General features: G+C 37.5%; 1 protein-coding gene across 1 annotated transcript in view; it reads left to right on the top strand.

The window, feature by feature from the left end:
* Positions 1-13,151, top strand: part of MED13L (mediator complex subunit 13 like) — a 232,608-nt gene that overhangs the window by 187,298 nt on the left and 32,159 nt on the right. The window contains exons 9-15 of the mRNA XM_006908585.3: positions 699-1,427; positions 2,255-2,480; positions 3,481-3,586; positions 3,901-4,025; positions 6,656-6,755; positions 11,185-11,402; positions 11,705-11,910. Of these exons, the coding sequence (XP_006908647.1) occupies positions 699-1,427; positions 2,255-2,480; positions 3,481-3,586; positions 3,901-4,025; positions 6,656-6,755; positions 11,185-11,402; positions 11,705-11,910 (1,710 nt within the window). The remainder of the gene's footprint in view (positions 1-698; positions 1,428-2,254; positions 2,481-3,480; positions 3,587-3,900; positions 4,026-6,655; positions 6,756-11,184; positions 11,403-11,704; positions 11,911-13,151) is intronic.

The following is a 13,151-nucleotide window of genomic DNA, read 5'->3' as shown; positions in this document are numbered from 1 at the left end:
TAGATAGTTCAGATGCATTTGGATGTTTAATTCACTCGCAACTTTTTCCTTCAGTCTCATTTTAATGTGTCTGTAAGATCCAAAGTTGTCTTGTACCCTTCTTTCTTAAATCATAGTAGCATATAAGGTTTCTAATATAGTCCTGCTATTAAGTGGTCTTGGGATTCCCCTCGTTATCTTAGTCTCACATTTAGGGGGAGAGTTGCGATTATTTTATTCCTGATTTACAACACTACAGGCCATTATAAACCATTTTACACTGGTGTTAGTAAAGTGTTGTGAAATAGAAACTGGAAGCTTTCTTGCTTGTTTCTTGGCAGATGATTGCATTAAAACTCTTGGTTTTAAGATGCAGTATGAATAGATTATCTGAGGCCCTCAGCAAATATGAAAGATTTAGGGATTTTTCAAATCAGTAATTTTGTCGGGGTTAGCAGGGTATGAGTTTATGTTTCTTAAGTTTATCTCTTATCTTCTTAACTTGAATGTGATTGATTCTTCACTTTCCATAAGACTATTTTGCAGTTTTTAGTCATTAAAAATATAATTAATACCTAGAGTCCTTGTCTATGTATTAGTGTATCTAATGAGTACTTAAAAAGACATAACCTTGTCAGATGCATCTCTTTTGTAACGTTATGATAATGCAGTTATTATCATCTGTGTATTTGACGACTTCATTTTAATTCTCATTTCAGGCATAAACTTTTAAAACGTGCTGTAGGACCCAATCGACCTCCCACAATATCTCAACCAGGGTTCAGTGCAGGACCATCATCATCTTCATCTTTACCGCCGCCTGCTTCTTCTAAGCACAAAACAGCAGAAAGACAGGAAAAGGGAGACAAGTTGCAAAAGAGACCCTTGATACCATTTCACCATAGGCCCTCTGTGGCCGAAGAGTTATGCATGGAACAAGATACACCAGGACAGAAGCTAGGGTTGGCAGGGATAGACTCCTCCCTAGAGGTGTCTAGCAGTAGGAAGTATGATAAGCAAATGGCCGTGCCTTCCAGAAATACAAGCAAGCAAATGAATCTGAATCCTATGGATTCACCTCATTCCCCTATTTCCCCTCTGCCACCAACACTCAGCCCTCAGCCACGAGGTCAGGAAACGGAGAGTTTGGATCCACCATCTGTCCCTGTGAATCCAGCCCTCTATGGAAATGGGCTAGACCTCCAGCAGTTGTCTACTCTCGATGACAGAACTGTCCTCGTAGGCCAAAGACTGCCTCTCATGGCAGAGGTCAGCGAGACAGCCTTATATTGTGGGATTAGGCCCTCGAACCTGGAGTCATCAGATAAGTGGTGGCATAGTTTTTGTCTCCCGCGCATTGATGATGCTGAGTTCCGGCCTCCAGAGCTCCAGGGTGAGAAGTGTGATGACAAAATGGAGGTAAACTCAGAGAGCACCGCATTGCAAAGGTAAGGCGACTCTGCACCAGTCACCTGCTGACCCCAAAGGCCAAGGCCATAGGCTCCCATGAATCAGGGGCTTTCCTCCTCAGCTTACCCTGTTAAACCTTCAGATCCAGAATGAAAGACGCTTTTCTTCACCATTCTAGATTCTGCATTTGGAAAATGTTTAAAAGTCAAATGCTTTGTCGTTATGAGGTTTAACACACATGTCATTATTTAAACATGCTGGCATATAAAGGTCTCATTGTGGCATTTAGTATACTAGTTTTGCTTTATTTTTGGCCTGCCGTTTGTTAATCAAAGAATATGGCTTTATGAGACTTTCCATATTGTGGTCAGTACCTTCTTTGTTTCTTGATACTTTTAAGGAAGGCTTTGTATGCATTTAGGTACGTATCATGTGTCTAGTAATAATACTTAATATTTGTAGTGCTTTCACGCTACCTATTATTCTTAACAGTTTACACAGATTATCTCACTTAATCTTCACCAAAACCATATTAATACCTTAACTTCATAGCTAAGAAACTAGGGTCATGCAGTTAGTGAATGACACAGATAGAAGTGGAACCTTGGCAGTCTGTCCTCGGAGCCCATCTGTGCTCTTAAGTAGAATCTATGGAATCAGAAACAAAAACATGTATTTCTAACAAAGCCTACTAAGTTTTATTTAATTGTAAATATAATCTCTCAAATACATTCACTGTGTCAATGAATAAATTTTAAGTTTAGTTTAAGCTTTACAAATGCTTTAAATCATAAATGCTGCTTTTTTTTAAACATCCACCTTTTTACTTTATCTTGCTTAACTGGTCATTTATTTTCCCTTTTAGACTCTTAGCACAACCTAATAAACGGTTTAAAATCTGGCATGACAAACAGCCACAGATGCAGCCACTCCACTTCCTTGACCCATTGCCTCTATCACAACAACCTGGAGACAGTTTGGGAGAAGTCAATGATCCATATACCTTTGAGGATGGTGACATAAAATACATCTTTACAGCAAACAAGAAATGCAAACAAGGGACAGAAAAAGATTCCCTGAAAAAGAATAAGGTACCATTTAACATAGAGTCCAGCATGGTATGGGTTTTGATCTATGTCAGAACAACACATGTGGGAAAACTTCTGAGGCAGAATGTTTGAGATAGTCTTGCCTGATTGCTCTGTCCCCATATTCATGCTCTTGGTACTATTGTATTGAATGGCGTATTGTTCCTTTTTATGTCATGGCTCACCTTTGTTTAAAAGTCAGCCGAACATAAATGAAGCCTCATTTTCCAGGCTGTAGCTTGTACAGTGCATGTTTCCTCTCATATGCTAATTCTTGTTGGCCTATGCTCCCTGCTTATTTCTTTTTAATTATGATTACAAAATACCAAAAATGTAAAGAAAAATGTTGATAACAATATTTACTGTTTATCGAGCGCTTACTGTATTTACCGTGCTGAGCGCTTTATGTATACATCTCTCTTGAGTTAACATCAACAGCACTCTCTCTTAGATGGTGTCAGTGTTGATTTTACTGGTTTCATTGTCACAAAAATGAGGGCTAGGGGTATCTGCTGTCTATCCTCAAATTTTAAGACATTCTAAAATACTTGGCCATTTAAAGAGGTATTCTTGAGCAAAGAGGAAATAAGACAATTAAAAGAGGCCAGTATAGTTCATGAGAATGCTTCTTAGATTACTTTTTAGAGATCTATCTAGATCCAGAAAGCTTGAACCATAACCCAGCATCCAAAATGTTATTAAAGGCAGCATTGAATACCATGGCAGGTCTGTAATCAAATGCCACCAGCACCATTTAGACATAATACCCCTGTTGAATCAGAATACTCCATAGGATTGAGGGGAAAATGTGGGAGTTTTTGGTTCTGTTTAAATTCAGGGAAAAGGACATATCTTTTATTTCCTTTGGTTGCATAGACCATGGTTTATCATACTTGTGCTCATAACAAGCTCCATTCTGCCCTCTAATTCTTTGTGTTCTCCCTCATATTCCACACTTTGGGTTGGTGTTCATGTGTTTTGTTTGGCTGAATTTATTACACAGTCAGAGGATGGATTTGGTACCAAGGATGTCACTACACCAGGTCATTCCACGCCGGTGCCTGATGGGAAAAATGCCATGTCTATTTTCAGTTCTGCTACTAAAACAGGTGTGTACAACGATTATTTGCCTCACTTGGATTGTTGCTAAAATAAAATGCGAGGGAGATGCTTCTCAATTTAAAATCATTTTCTTATTGTAATAGCAATAATTTGATCTCATCTTTAATATATTTTTCATAGCTTGTTTTTCAGTTCCTTTCAAAACTGATAAACATATTTGGAAATAATTGTCTCTAAATTTAACTGAAAACCTAGGGAAAAAATTCACAGGCAGGTGTTGCCCATTGAGATCCGTGTCCTCTCCTCACTCCTTCTCCCTTAGTGAAGTTGCTCATTCTGTCTTTTGTCTCCTTTCCCACAGATGTCCGGCAGGATAATGCTGCTGGCAGAGCTGGCTCCAGTAGCCTTACGCAGGTGACAGATTTGGCACCTTCCTTGCATGACTTAGACAACATCTTTGATAATTCTGATGATGATGAACTTGGGGTGAGTCTGCCATAGCTACGCAAACAAAAATTTTCCTAAATGGGAGGATATGTGTCTCTGTGTCAGTCTGCTGAACTCAGGGGCTTTTATTTCGGGTTCTGAATGTTTTTTGGAAGTGTTTGTATACTTTGAAAGTCTTCTAAAAGTTACATGTGTAGTCTCTAACATTCCTTGGGTTTTGTTTGTTGATGGCTTTTTTCCATTAGTTATTCCTGGTGCAAATGATTAAAATCTTTCACAATTATTTTAAATCCTTCTAAATATCATGAGACTAACAGAAATGTATTATGTAGTCCCTTTAGCTCAGATCAAAAAAAAAATTATGCCCACATAACTTTTTAATTCATCTAAGAAGTCAGAGGTCAGTCTACATTTTGAGAGATAAACAAGTGTGATCTGTACTTTTTAGGATTATGTCATTATAATAGGGAAATAGAATTTATGAACATAGAAGTTAAATACCACAACGCATCATATGATGAAAGTGACAGATGAGAATTGTAATTCTTTGGTGAACAGCTGAACTGAATCAGGAAATTCGTGTCCTTGTTCTCCTAACCAGTGTTGTACCTTTGGGCAAGTAGAAGTGCCTGTTATTTAGAGATGCGTAAGATAGGCCCTCTCTTCAAGAAAATCAATTAGCTTATTTTTCTTTCAATTATGTATTTATCTTCCTTCCCATTCATCCATTTTACATATATGTTAATCATTTGATGATCAGATCCTTTGTGACACGTACTCGAGGTTACAAATATTATTAAATTACCACTTTTATACTTGAAACACCACAGACTCTGAGAGAAACAGCATATAAATAAATATATTAATTGCTGTGAGGGTAGTAATTAACTCGTATCTAGAGATGCTGGGCGTTCAAGTACCAAGTGACAGGAGAGCAGTGTTTAACTTAAGTTTGAAGGTTAAGTAGGAATCAGATTTCTAAAACCCTTTCTCACTTTAAAATAAAATGTATTTGATTAACAGATATTTTACACCATTTTTTATAAGTACTTAGACGATGATGAGATCATAATGGCCTTGAAGAATGCCTATGACTTGAAATGTGAAGACGCTGGGTTAGTGAGAGGCAGGGAAGGGGCATTAGTTTGAGCCTGGCATGAGCCTTGATTAAGTTGGGCTAGGGGGGGCGGGGGGAGGATAATGAATAGACCATTCCATTGGTCTGTTTTCTGAATGGTGGGTAAAGAGGATAGAGGGAGGAAGGTTTTTGGCTTAGTGCTATGGACTTTGAACTCTACCCATAATGTGTTTCTCTGAAGGCTGCTGGGTATGGAACTAACCAGGTAGGAGTGAGTGCTGTTTTTCATCAGTCTGATGCGCAGAAAGCAGGAGTAGTACTTGGTACTTTTCGTTGAATTGAAGCACGAGAACCTGAATTAAGGCAGTGGCTGCATGAAGGAAAGGGACATGGCACAGTGGCAAACTTTGGTAGAAGAAATGACACTTTTCCTTATTGGTGATCCAGGCTTGGGAAATCCTTTTTGAACTTGAAGATCTCTCTAAAGCCGAGCATTACCTCGAATTGGTTTTCATGATCCTTGGGGTTAGGTTTGGTGGCGATGGTGGGAACAAAGCATGAAAAGAAGAGGAATCAAAAAGTAGTAGAAAGGGAGAAGTAAGAAAAGAAAAAAAGCAAGCAGTGTGGAGTAGCCTGGTACTGTTCACAGCCATCATACCTGGCGATGGTTGTTTCTGCTCTGAGTCACTGTACTTACCCTCTGTATAGATTATGAATACTCTTGGACTAAATGAAGAAACGTTTACTTTGTTTCTTGAATTTATTCTTAGTTATATTAATATACAAAGGGGAGCTGGACATTTTTAATCTAAGTTTTATTTCTCAGAAATGATTGTTTCTACTTTACCCTGGCATTTAATCACGGGAACAGTTTACCTTAGAATCATTTTTGCTAATTCGCTTTACTAATAACTGGAGTTGGGAGGCTCTTGTTCAAGTTTTCATCTTCAAATGTCTTTGAATTTAATTTTGCGCTTCAACTCTATGATGTTAAATAAGTATACATAAATAAAAGGCCTGCTTTTTGTGAGAATCTTTTGTTTTGCTTTGATTTGAATTATCTTGCCACCAATTAATTTGAGTTCTTAATCTTTCCTATTAAGAGGCTTAATTTGTTTTGAATAACAAATTAAAGCCAAACCTTCTCTGTAAAATTAACTAAATTTATGAGAGGGTTATGTTTTATGGAGATGAACAGTAACTGTGGAAATAGGAGCAGACGATATATGGTTTTTTTTTGTTGTGAAAATAGAAGAATAATAGTTTGGGAGGCTCGAGGTCATCTTTAGCTGCCTTCTGCCAAACAGAAGGAAAACCAGACTGATAGCCAATTACCACTTGGAGGCACCACCCTAATGTAATTGTGTCTCTGAACCGACTTCGGTAATGACTCGGGAGTGGAGATTTGCTTAAGGTCTGCGAGCTGTGCTTTGATGGCACAATCTGCCCTCACCAGATCCATGCAAAGAAAACTCAGTCACTTAGGTTCTCGTACTTGATAAGCTGTAATCATCTCCCTTGTTTCACTGCTGGTATTTCTAGACGTTCACTTGGTGAATACTATATAAGGAAGCATCTTTTCTGTTCGTAGGCCGTATCACCTGCACTGCGTTCATCAAAAATGCCTACGGTTGGGACCGAAGACCGACCTCTCGGGAAGGATGGAAGAGCTGCTGTTCCTTACCCACCAAGTAAGAAAAGCAAATGGAACTTTGGTTTCCGACTTACAATTTATATATAATGTTCTTATACTCAGTGGTGCCTTATCTGAGATTCCCTTACTTTTTCATTTCTTTTTAACAGAATACTACCTATGAATTGAACTTGTACAAGTTGATATTTCTAAGATGGCAGGCAGCTAAGAGGCCATCTTAATTCAAATTCCTTTTCCCTTTGTTTTCAAATTAAGAATTAACTTTTATGGTTTAAAATGCAGAAAAAGATGTTTAGGGTTTGTTTTTTCAGTAGCCCTCTCCTAGTAGGATAAATGCTGCACAGATTTTTTTAGAGCGTTATTCTACATTAAGAGCTCATATAAAATGTTTCAGTTTTCATGAATTTAATTCATACAAGGATAATGAGTACTGTTGTTTTCTGTGGTCCATTTTCCAATTCATACTGAAGTTTTTGTGTTTCCTTTTGCAGTCAACTAGCTTTATTATGTATGCTGACAAGAAGAGAAACTTCCTTTTTTCTAGTTATTCTTTGCTCTAAGAAACCACATTATTCTTCAAGAGAAAAGAAAGTCGGGGTAGCTTGTGCGGATACTCTGAAGCAGAAACATAATTCCATTGCAAATCATTCTTTAATACCTTCTCATTAACTTCAACTGGTAATGAGAACAAATTGAGGGGAAAAACCACCATGTCATAGGGATGAGTCAAAAAGTTTTATGAACCTATAAATGTAGAGCTGATTTACTCAAATGTAGAAGTGTGAAGTATACAGAGATTGGATTTTGACAGCTTTAGTGGATCCTAGCTTTTTAAAATATGCAAAGCTTTCTCAAGCATGACATGTATGAAAATGAATAATGATAGCCAGCCAGTTGCTGTAGTTTTTTTAATTAAACATTTTTCTTTTTTTATTACTCTGCACTGCAGAATTTTACAAACATGGAACTCACAGATGAGGAGAAACAGTATTAAAGTAGATACATATGGAATAAGTCAGATGAGTGAATTTTTTCCCCTTGTATTAAACCAATTAATCCTCTGCCCTTTTTGACATTAAGTAGTATGTAGCAGTGTTAAATGTTAACATGTCTGATAACTTGTCCAAGATTATTCACTTACAAACCCTGTTAGTTGGTGGCATTGCCCAGTAATGTATATGGTGTACTCTCTTCTTTCTTTCATTTTTATTCAAAATGGAATTGTTTTAGAAAGAAGCTCCTTACAATTTTATGATAAAATACACAGTATTAAAATGAATGAATTTGAAATATAGCAAAAGTATTAGTATCAGGAAAATACAGATATGCGAGTCAAGAGGATTGTTTTAATGTGTACAGAGTTATGTGTGTATAATGTGTGTGTGGACATACAATATTTCTTCGCAAGACATCACAATGAAAATAATGAAAATAACATGGCAAGAAGTTCTCATCTCTGCAATAGCTTTATTATACATTGAGGCGGAAAGACAGACATATTATAAAATTTAATGTCTAGAACAGAACCACCCAATAGAAATATAGGCTGAACCACAAATGAGAGCCACATAAGTACCTTAAAATTTTATAGTAGTCACATTTAAAAATCATGTGAAATCAATTTTAATAATTTATTTAACTTGTATCCAGAATATTGTCGTCTTCACAACGTAATCAGTATAAAAGACATTGAGATGTTTTACTTTTTTTTTTTTTGTACTGTTTGGAATCTGGTGTATGATTTAAGCATGCAGCACATCTCAGTTTGGATAGCCCCATTATGAGAGCTCCGTAGCCACATGTGGCTAGTGGATCCTGTGTGGGACAGCATAGGTCTATAACTACTCATTTGTTTTTGTAGTAAAGAAGAAAGCAATACACAGTAACAACTAGGTATTGTTTTAACATCAAGTCTGTTAGGATGGTATTGTGTCATAATAATAAAAACAGGTTTTATCGTTAACCAATTGCTTATGAATTTTCATTTTTGAAAGCATGTCAGTTTGAAGTGTGAGTCTATGAGGAGGCAAAAATGAAAGAGTTGGACATTGAGTTGGCGTCATTTATTCTGCAGGAGCGCTTAATGTTTTTCAAGGGACTCTGCTAGGTGCTCTGGTGCGGGAGAATGCTGAGAAAGTGGTAAAGGTGCTTCTGTTGGAGGGCTTCCGTCTTGCACGAGAATCTTGGAAGTACAGGGTCAGAGGTGGTTGATGTCCTGAGTGATATCCAGGCGAAGTGCCATGGATCTTGAAGGGCAGGCAGTATACATAAGAAAGTGTGGGGTGTTGTGGGCAAGGCGCCTCAGCTCCAGTCCACGCTGGTAGGCGTTCCCACCCTCACGGCAGCCGTTTTTTAGGGAGAGTATTGAACAGGCGAGCCGCGAGCCTAACTGTATTAAAACCTTCAGCTTTGTTTTAAAGAAAACATATTAATCTGGTTGCCGCTACATTTGAAGAGTTGTTTTTCCACCTCACAATTACCAATTATATAGTATCTCCAATGGTTCTCTGATAGTTCCTGGCTTGGCTTTTATTATATCCCTAGTTCTATGGATTGTTACGTTCCTTAAGGGTAAAATACTTGGTCATAACAAGGGTCATAACAAGAAGGTGCCTTCAAGATTAACTTGGAGGCTTTAGTTCGTCCGTCCGTTCGTTCGTTCGTTCGTTCTTTCTTTCTTTCTTTCTTTCTCTCTCTCTCTCTCTGTCTCTGTCTCTGTCTCTCTTTCACTCACTCACTCACTCACTCACTCACTCACTCACTCACTCACTCACTCACTCACTCACTCACTCACTCACTCACTCACTCACTCACTCACTCACTCACTCACTCACTCACTCACTCACTCACTCACTCACTCACTCACTCACTCACTCACTCACTCACTCACTCACTCACTCACTCACTCACTCACTCACTCACTTTTTCTTAGCAGGTACCTTTTTGCCTAATGAAATCTCATATGGAATTGTATTATAGAAAATAAATGGAAGTGGAGTTCCTCTAATGGAAGTGAAAGTTGGGATTTGAAACCCTATCCGCCGGCCCCTTCCTTCCCTTGTGTTAAGATAAGGACCTGAGGCCAAGAGAGGGCCAATTATTCAGAATTATATAATCGTTTAACTAGGAAACATGGTAAAGATCATCTAGTCCAAAGGTTCTCACCTTTTTTCTGCTTCCATATGGTGGAGGCTTTCCTCTGCCCCATAAACAAAGGAAAGAAAGAAAGCCTGGTGAGAATCACACATCTAGTCAAGCCGTCCTTTTTAGATGGAGGAACTGAGGTCCCAAGAGAAATGACCTGACCATCCATATCAGTGCTGTGCTGAGAGCACCCGCATTGTGGAACCCAGCTCATTGCTGCTGCTTTATGCAGTTGTGCCTCAGACCTAACCCAGGGCCGCAGAGCATGGTGCAGTTATTCTTTATTAATTTCTGATTCAGAGCTAGAAGTTATTCTTAGTCTACTCAGTGGCTACTCTTTGCTTGTTTAAGTGTTGAAGTTGCTAGAAAGAGTAATGTGTTTGGAAATTGGGACATCAGATGCCATTCTAAATCTCTCATTCAAACTTGTGGCTCCAGATTTATAAATGAATTTGCTGTACAGGACACCCCCTAGTGGCCTAATTTTATAACCACAACTTGCATTTTATTAAATATACTATTTTAAGGATCAGTGCCTTAATGAGTCACTGTTATGGATGATGATTAGTTAACCTCAAGTATATGAGAATGATTTTTTCAAAAAGGGTTGAGAATCACTGTTCTAAGTATTTCTTAAAATATACTTCTTTCCTCTTAATTCATGCTCAATAAATTGTCTTTTGGTTCTAGAGATGTTTGTTAATCCTAACTATGAAGTTTTATTTTAACATCAATTTGGAACCATTTTCCCAAAGATCAGTGGATTTGTCAAACTAGCTGAGTAATCCTACTGCATATAAACCACTATTATAGCTCTAAGCAATTTTTATTTTTTTTCTCTAATATATAGATGCCTGATGGATTTTCCATGTAAAAACTGCTTCATAACAATTGTTATATAATTCTAGAATATTTCATACACATTTGTAATCAGGGATAGAACTTAAATAAAATGGTTACTTCATCTAATTTCTCCCAGCTTCTACTTAGTTCATCTCCTTAGACTTTTCAGAGAATCAGTTGTTGGAAGAAAAAAGTATGCTATGTAGATTTTGTTCACTTAATTAATGTGAGCCAAATCATAAAGCATCAAGAGAATGGTGATAAAGTTCCAGAAAAGGGTAATTTTCTGCTGATGGCCTTCTTGGAGATGATTAATATTCTATTGTATAACTGCTATTACCATTCAATTAGCATTATTTCTGAAGCCAAATAGGGCTCCTGGCTATGAAAGGGGATTTTTTTTTTTTTTTTTAATATAAGTCCTGCCTGTTAAAAGAAATGGTTTGTTTTTTCTTTCTTTCTCTTTTCTTTTTTAGCAGTTGCAGACCTGCAGAGGATGTTTCCCACCCCTCCTTCTTTGGAACAGCACCCTGCATTTTCTCCTGTGATGAATTATAAAGACGGAATCAGTTCAGAGACAGCGACTGCACTAGGCATGATGGAGAGCCCTATGGTCAGTATGGTTTCAACACAACTCACTGAATTCAAAATGGAAGTGGAAGATGGGTTAGGAAGTCCCAAGCCAGAGGAAATAAAGGTAATTGCCAATATATTGATTTTACCATGCCAGGGTGGTTTTCAAGTGGATTCACTACCTCTTCTTAAAATAAGATTATCTATATGCTATGTATACATAAATTTCTAAGAATCCTCGGAATTGGATCGTGAGCTGTATTGCTCGCTATATTAGTTATAGTGTCTTTTAATTAATCTAAAATGTTGGCATTAGCTTTTTCTACTGGTCGGATAAGATATTGAGTTATAATCATTTTTGTTACTACCGTGGTATGTCATAAGTCATTTACTAGCTTTATCACCAACCTCACTTTGTTCTTGCAGGACTTCTCATATGTGCACAGAGTTCCAGCTTTTCAACCTTTTGTGGGATCCTCCATGTTTGCTCCACTGAAGATGTTGCCGAGCCAATGCCTGCTACCTCTGAAGATACCTGATGCCTGTCTGTTTCGGCCTTCGTGGGCAGTCCCTCCTAAAATTGAACAGCTGCCCATGCCGCCTGCAGCCACTTTCATTAGAGATGGCTACAAGTATGTGCAGGGACCGCATCAAGTTATTTGCCATATTTAATGTGATTTTTATCTCAATGAAATATTTCTTAAAAACAATGACAATGGCATATTATTTGAAACTTTTATTGGCCATTCATGTTTTTGTGCACATTTTGAGTTGAAATGTGCATTATTTTCTAAACTAAGTTTCTTGTACATGGAAAAATTAAGGTCATTTGTATATAGAGAGAATTGTGTTTATGCTCATTCAGTGTCTAGTAGCGTCTACCACAGAATCAGGCACTGGGTTGGAGTTGGTAATGCTTTGGGGTGGTGGCAGAGAGTACTTTATTTCATGTAAATTGATGATTTTAAATGTGTTTACTTAAGGCCCTTTAAAATAGATAATGTCTCTGTTACTGACCCCACAACATAGAAGAAAGCAGCAACAGGATGGTGATATGGTATGAGAGAAGGAAGAGGAGATGTTTATTGTAGCTCAGACATTTTTCATACTGTCTAGAAAATAGTTCTAAATCAACAATGTAGAATCAGTTTCTTATATGATTAATAATTTATAAATAAAATAAAATAAATTTCCATAATAAAATAAAAGGCCATAAACTCAAATGTCTGTCAGGACCAGGTAAGCAATATGGGCATGAAATGGACTAGATAAAGCAAAAGACTTGGCACTATTGAGGCTCAGTGTCATTTTGAGAACTGTGAGGGACAGTAGGCCTAAGCAGGATCTATGATGAACTGTTGAGAATATGTCCCATTTAAAGGGACACTTGCTATTCAGTTGCAGCAAGTTGTTCAGGCAGGAATATGAGAGACCAAAGATCTGGATTTGCATGTAAATTTCCTTTTTTAAAAATGTTGAAAATTAATTCAGAGTTGTATTTTAGGAACCAATAAGACAAATTTGTGGCCCAGATTCAGTCTGAGGGGTACTCATTCGTGACCTCATATAAAACCATCTTGATGAAAGCAACTTTAATGTCATAAACAGGTTTTATGCTTGTGTATGTAAAGTCAGTGTTGAAATGAAAAACTGTGACGGAGAAGTAGTATAGAAGAACGCTAGACCTGGGAAGGTATAACTCTAGATTCCTGCCTTTTCTGTTTATTCTGCGTATGACCTTAAATGACTATTTTACTTCAGTCTTCCTTTCTTTAAAACGGGATAATGCTGTCCTACTTCCCATACAAATTTCTTGAAAGGCTTTAGCAACAACGATTGTGGAAGTACTGTGGAAATAACAACTCACAACAGT

Source organism: Pteropus alecto, unplaced genomic scaffold (genome assembly GCF_000325575.1).
Source record: "Pteropus alecto unplaced genomic scaffold, ASM32557v1 scaffold113, whole genome shotgun sequence".
Classification (NCBI taxonomy): domain Eukaryota; kingdom Metazoa; phylum Chordata; class Mammalia; order Chiroptera; family Pteropodidae; genus Pteropus; species Pteropus alecto.
This window is presented reverse-complemented; position numbering and strand designations above follow the sequence as displayed.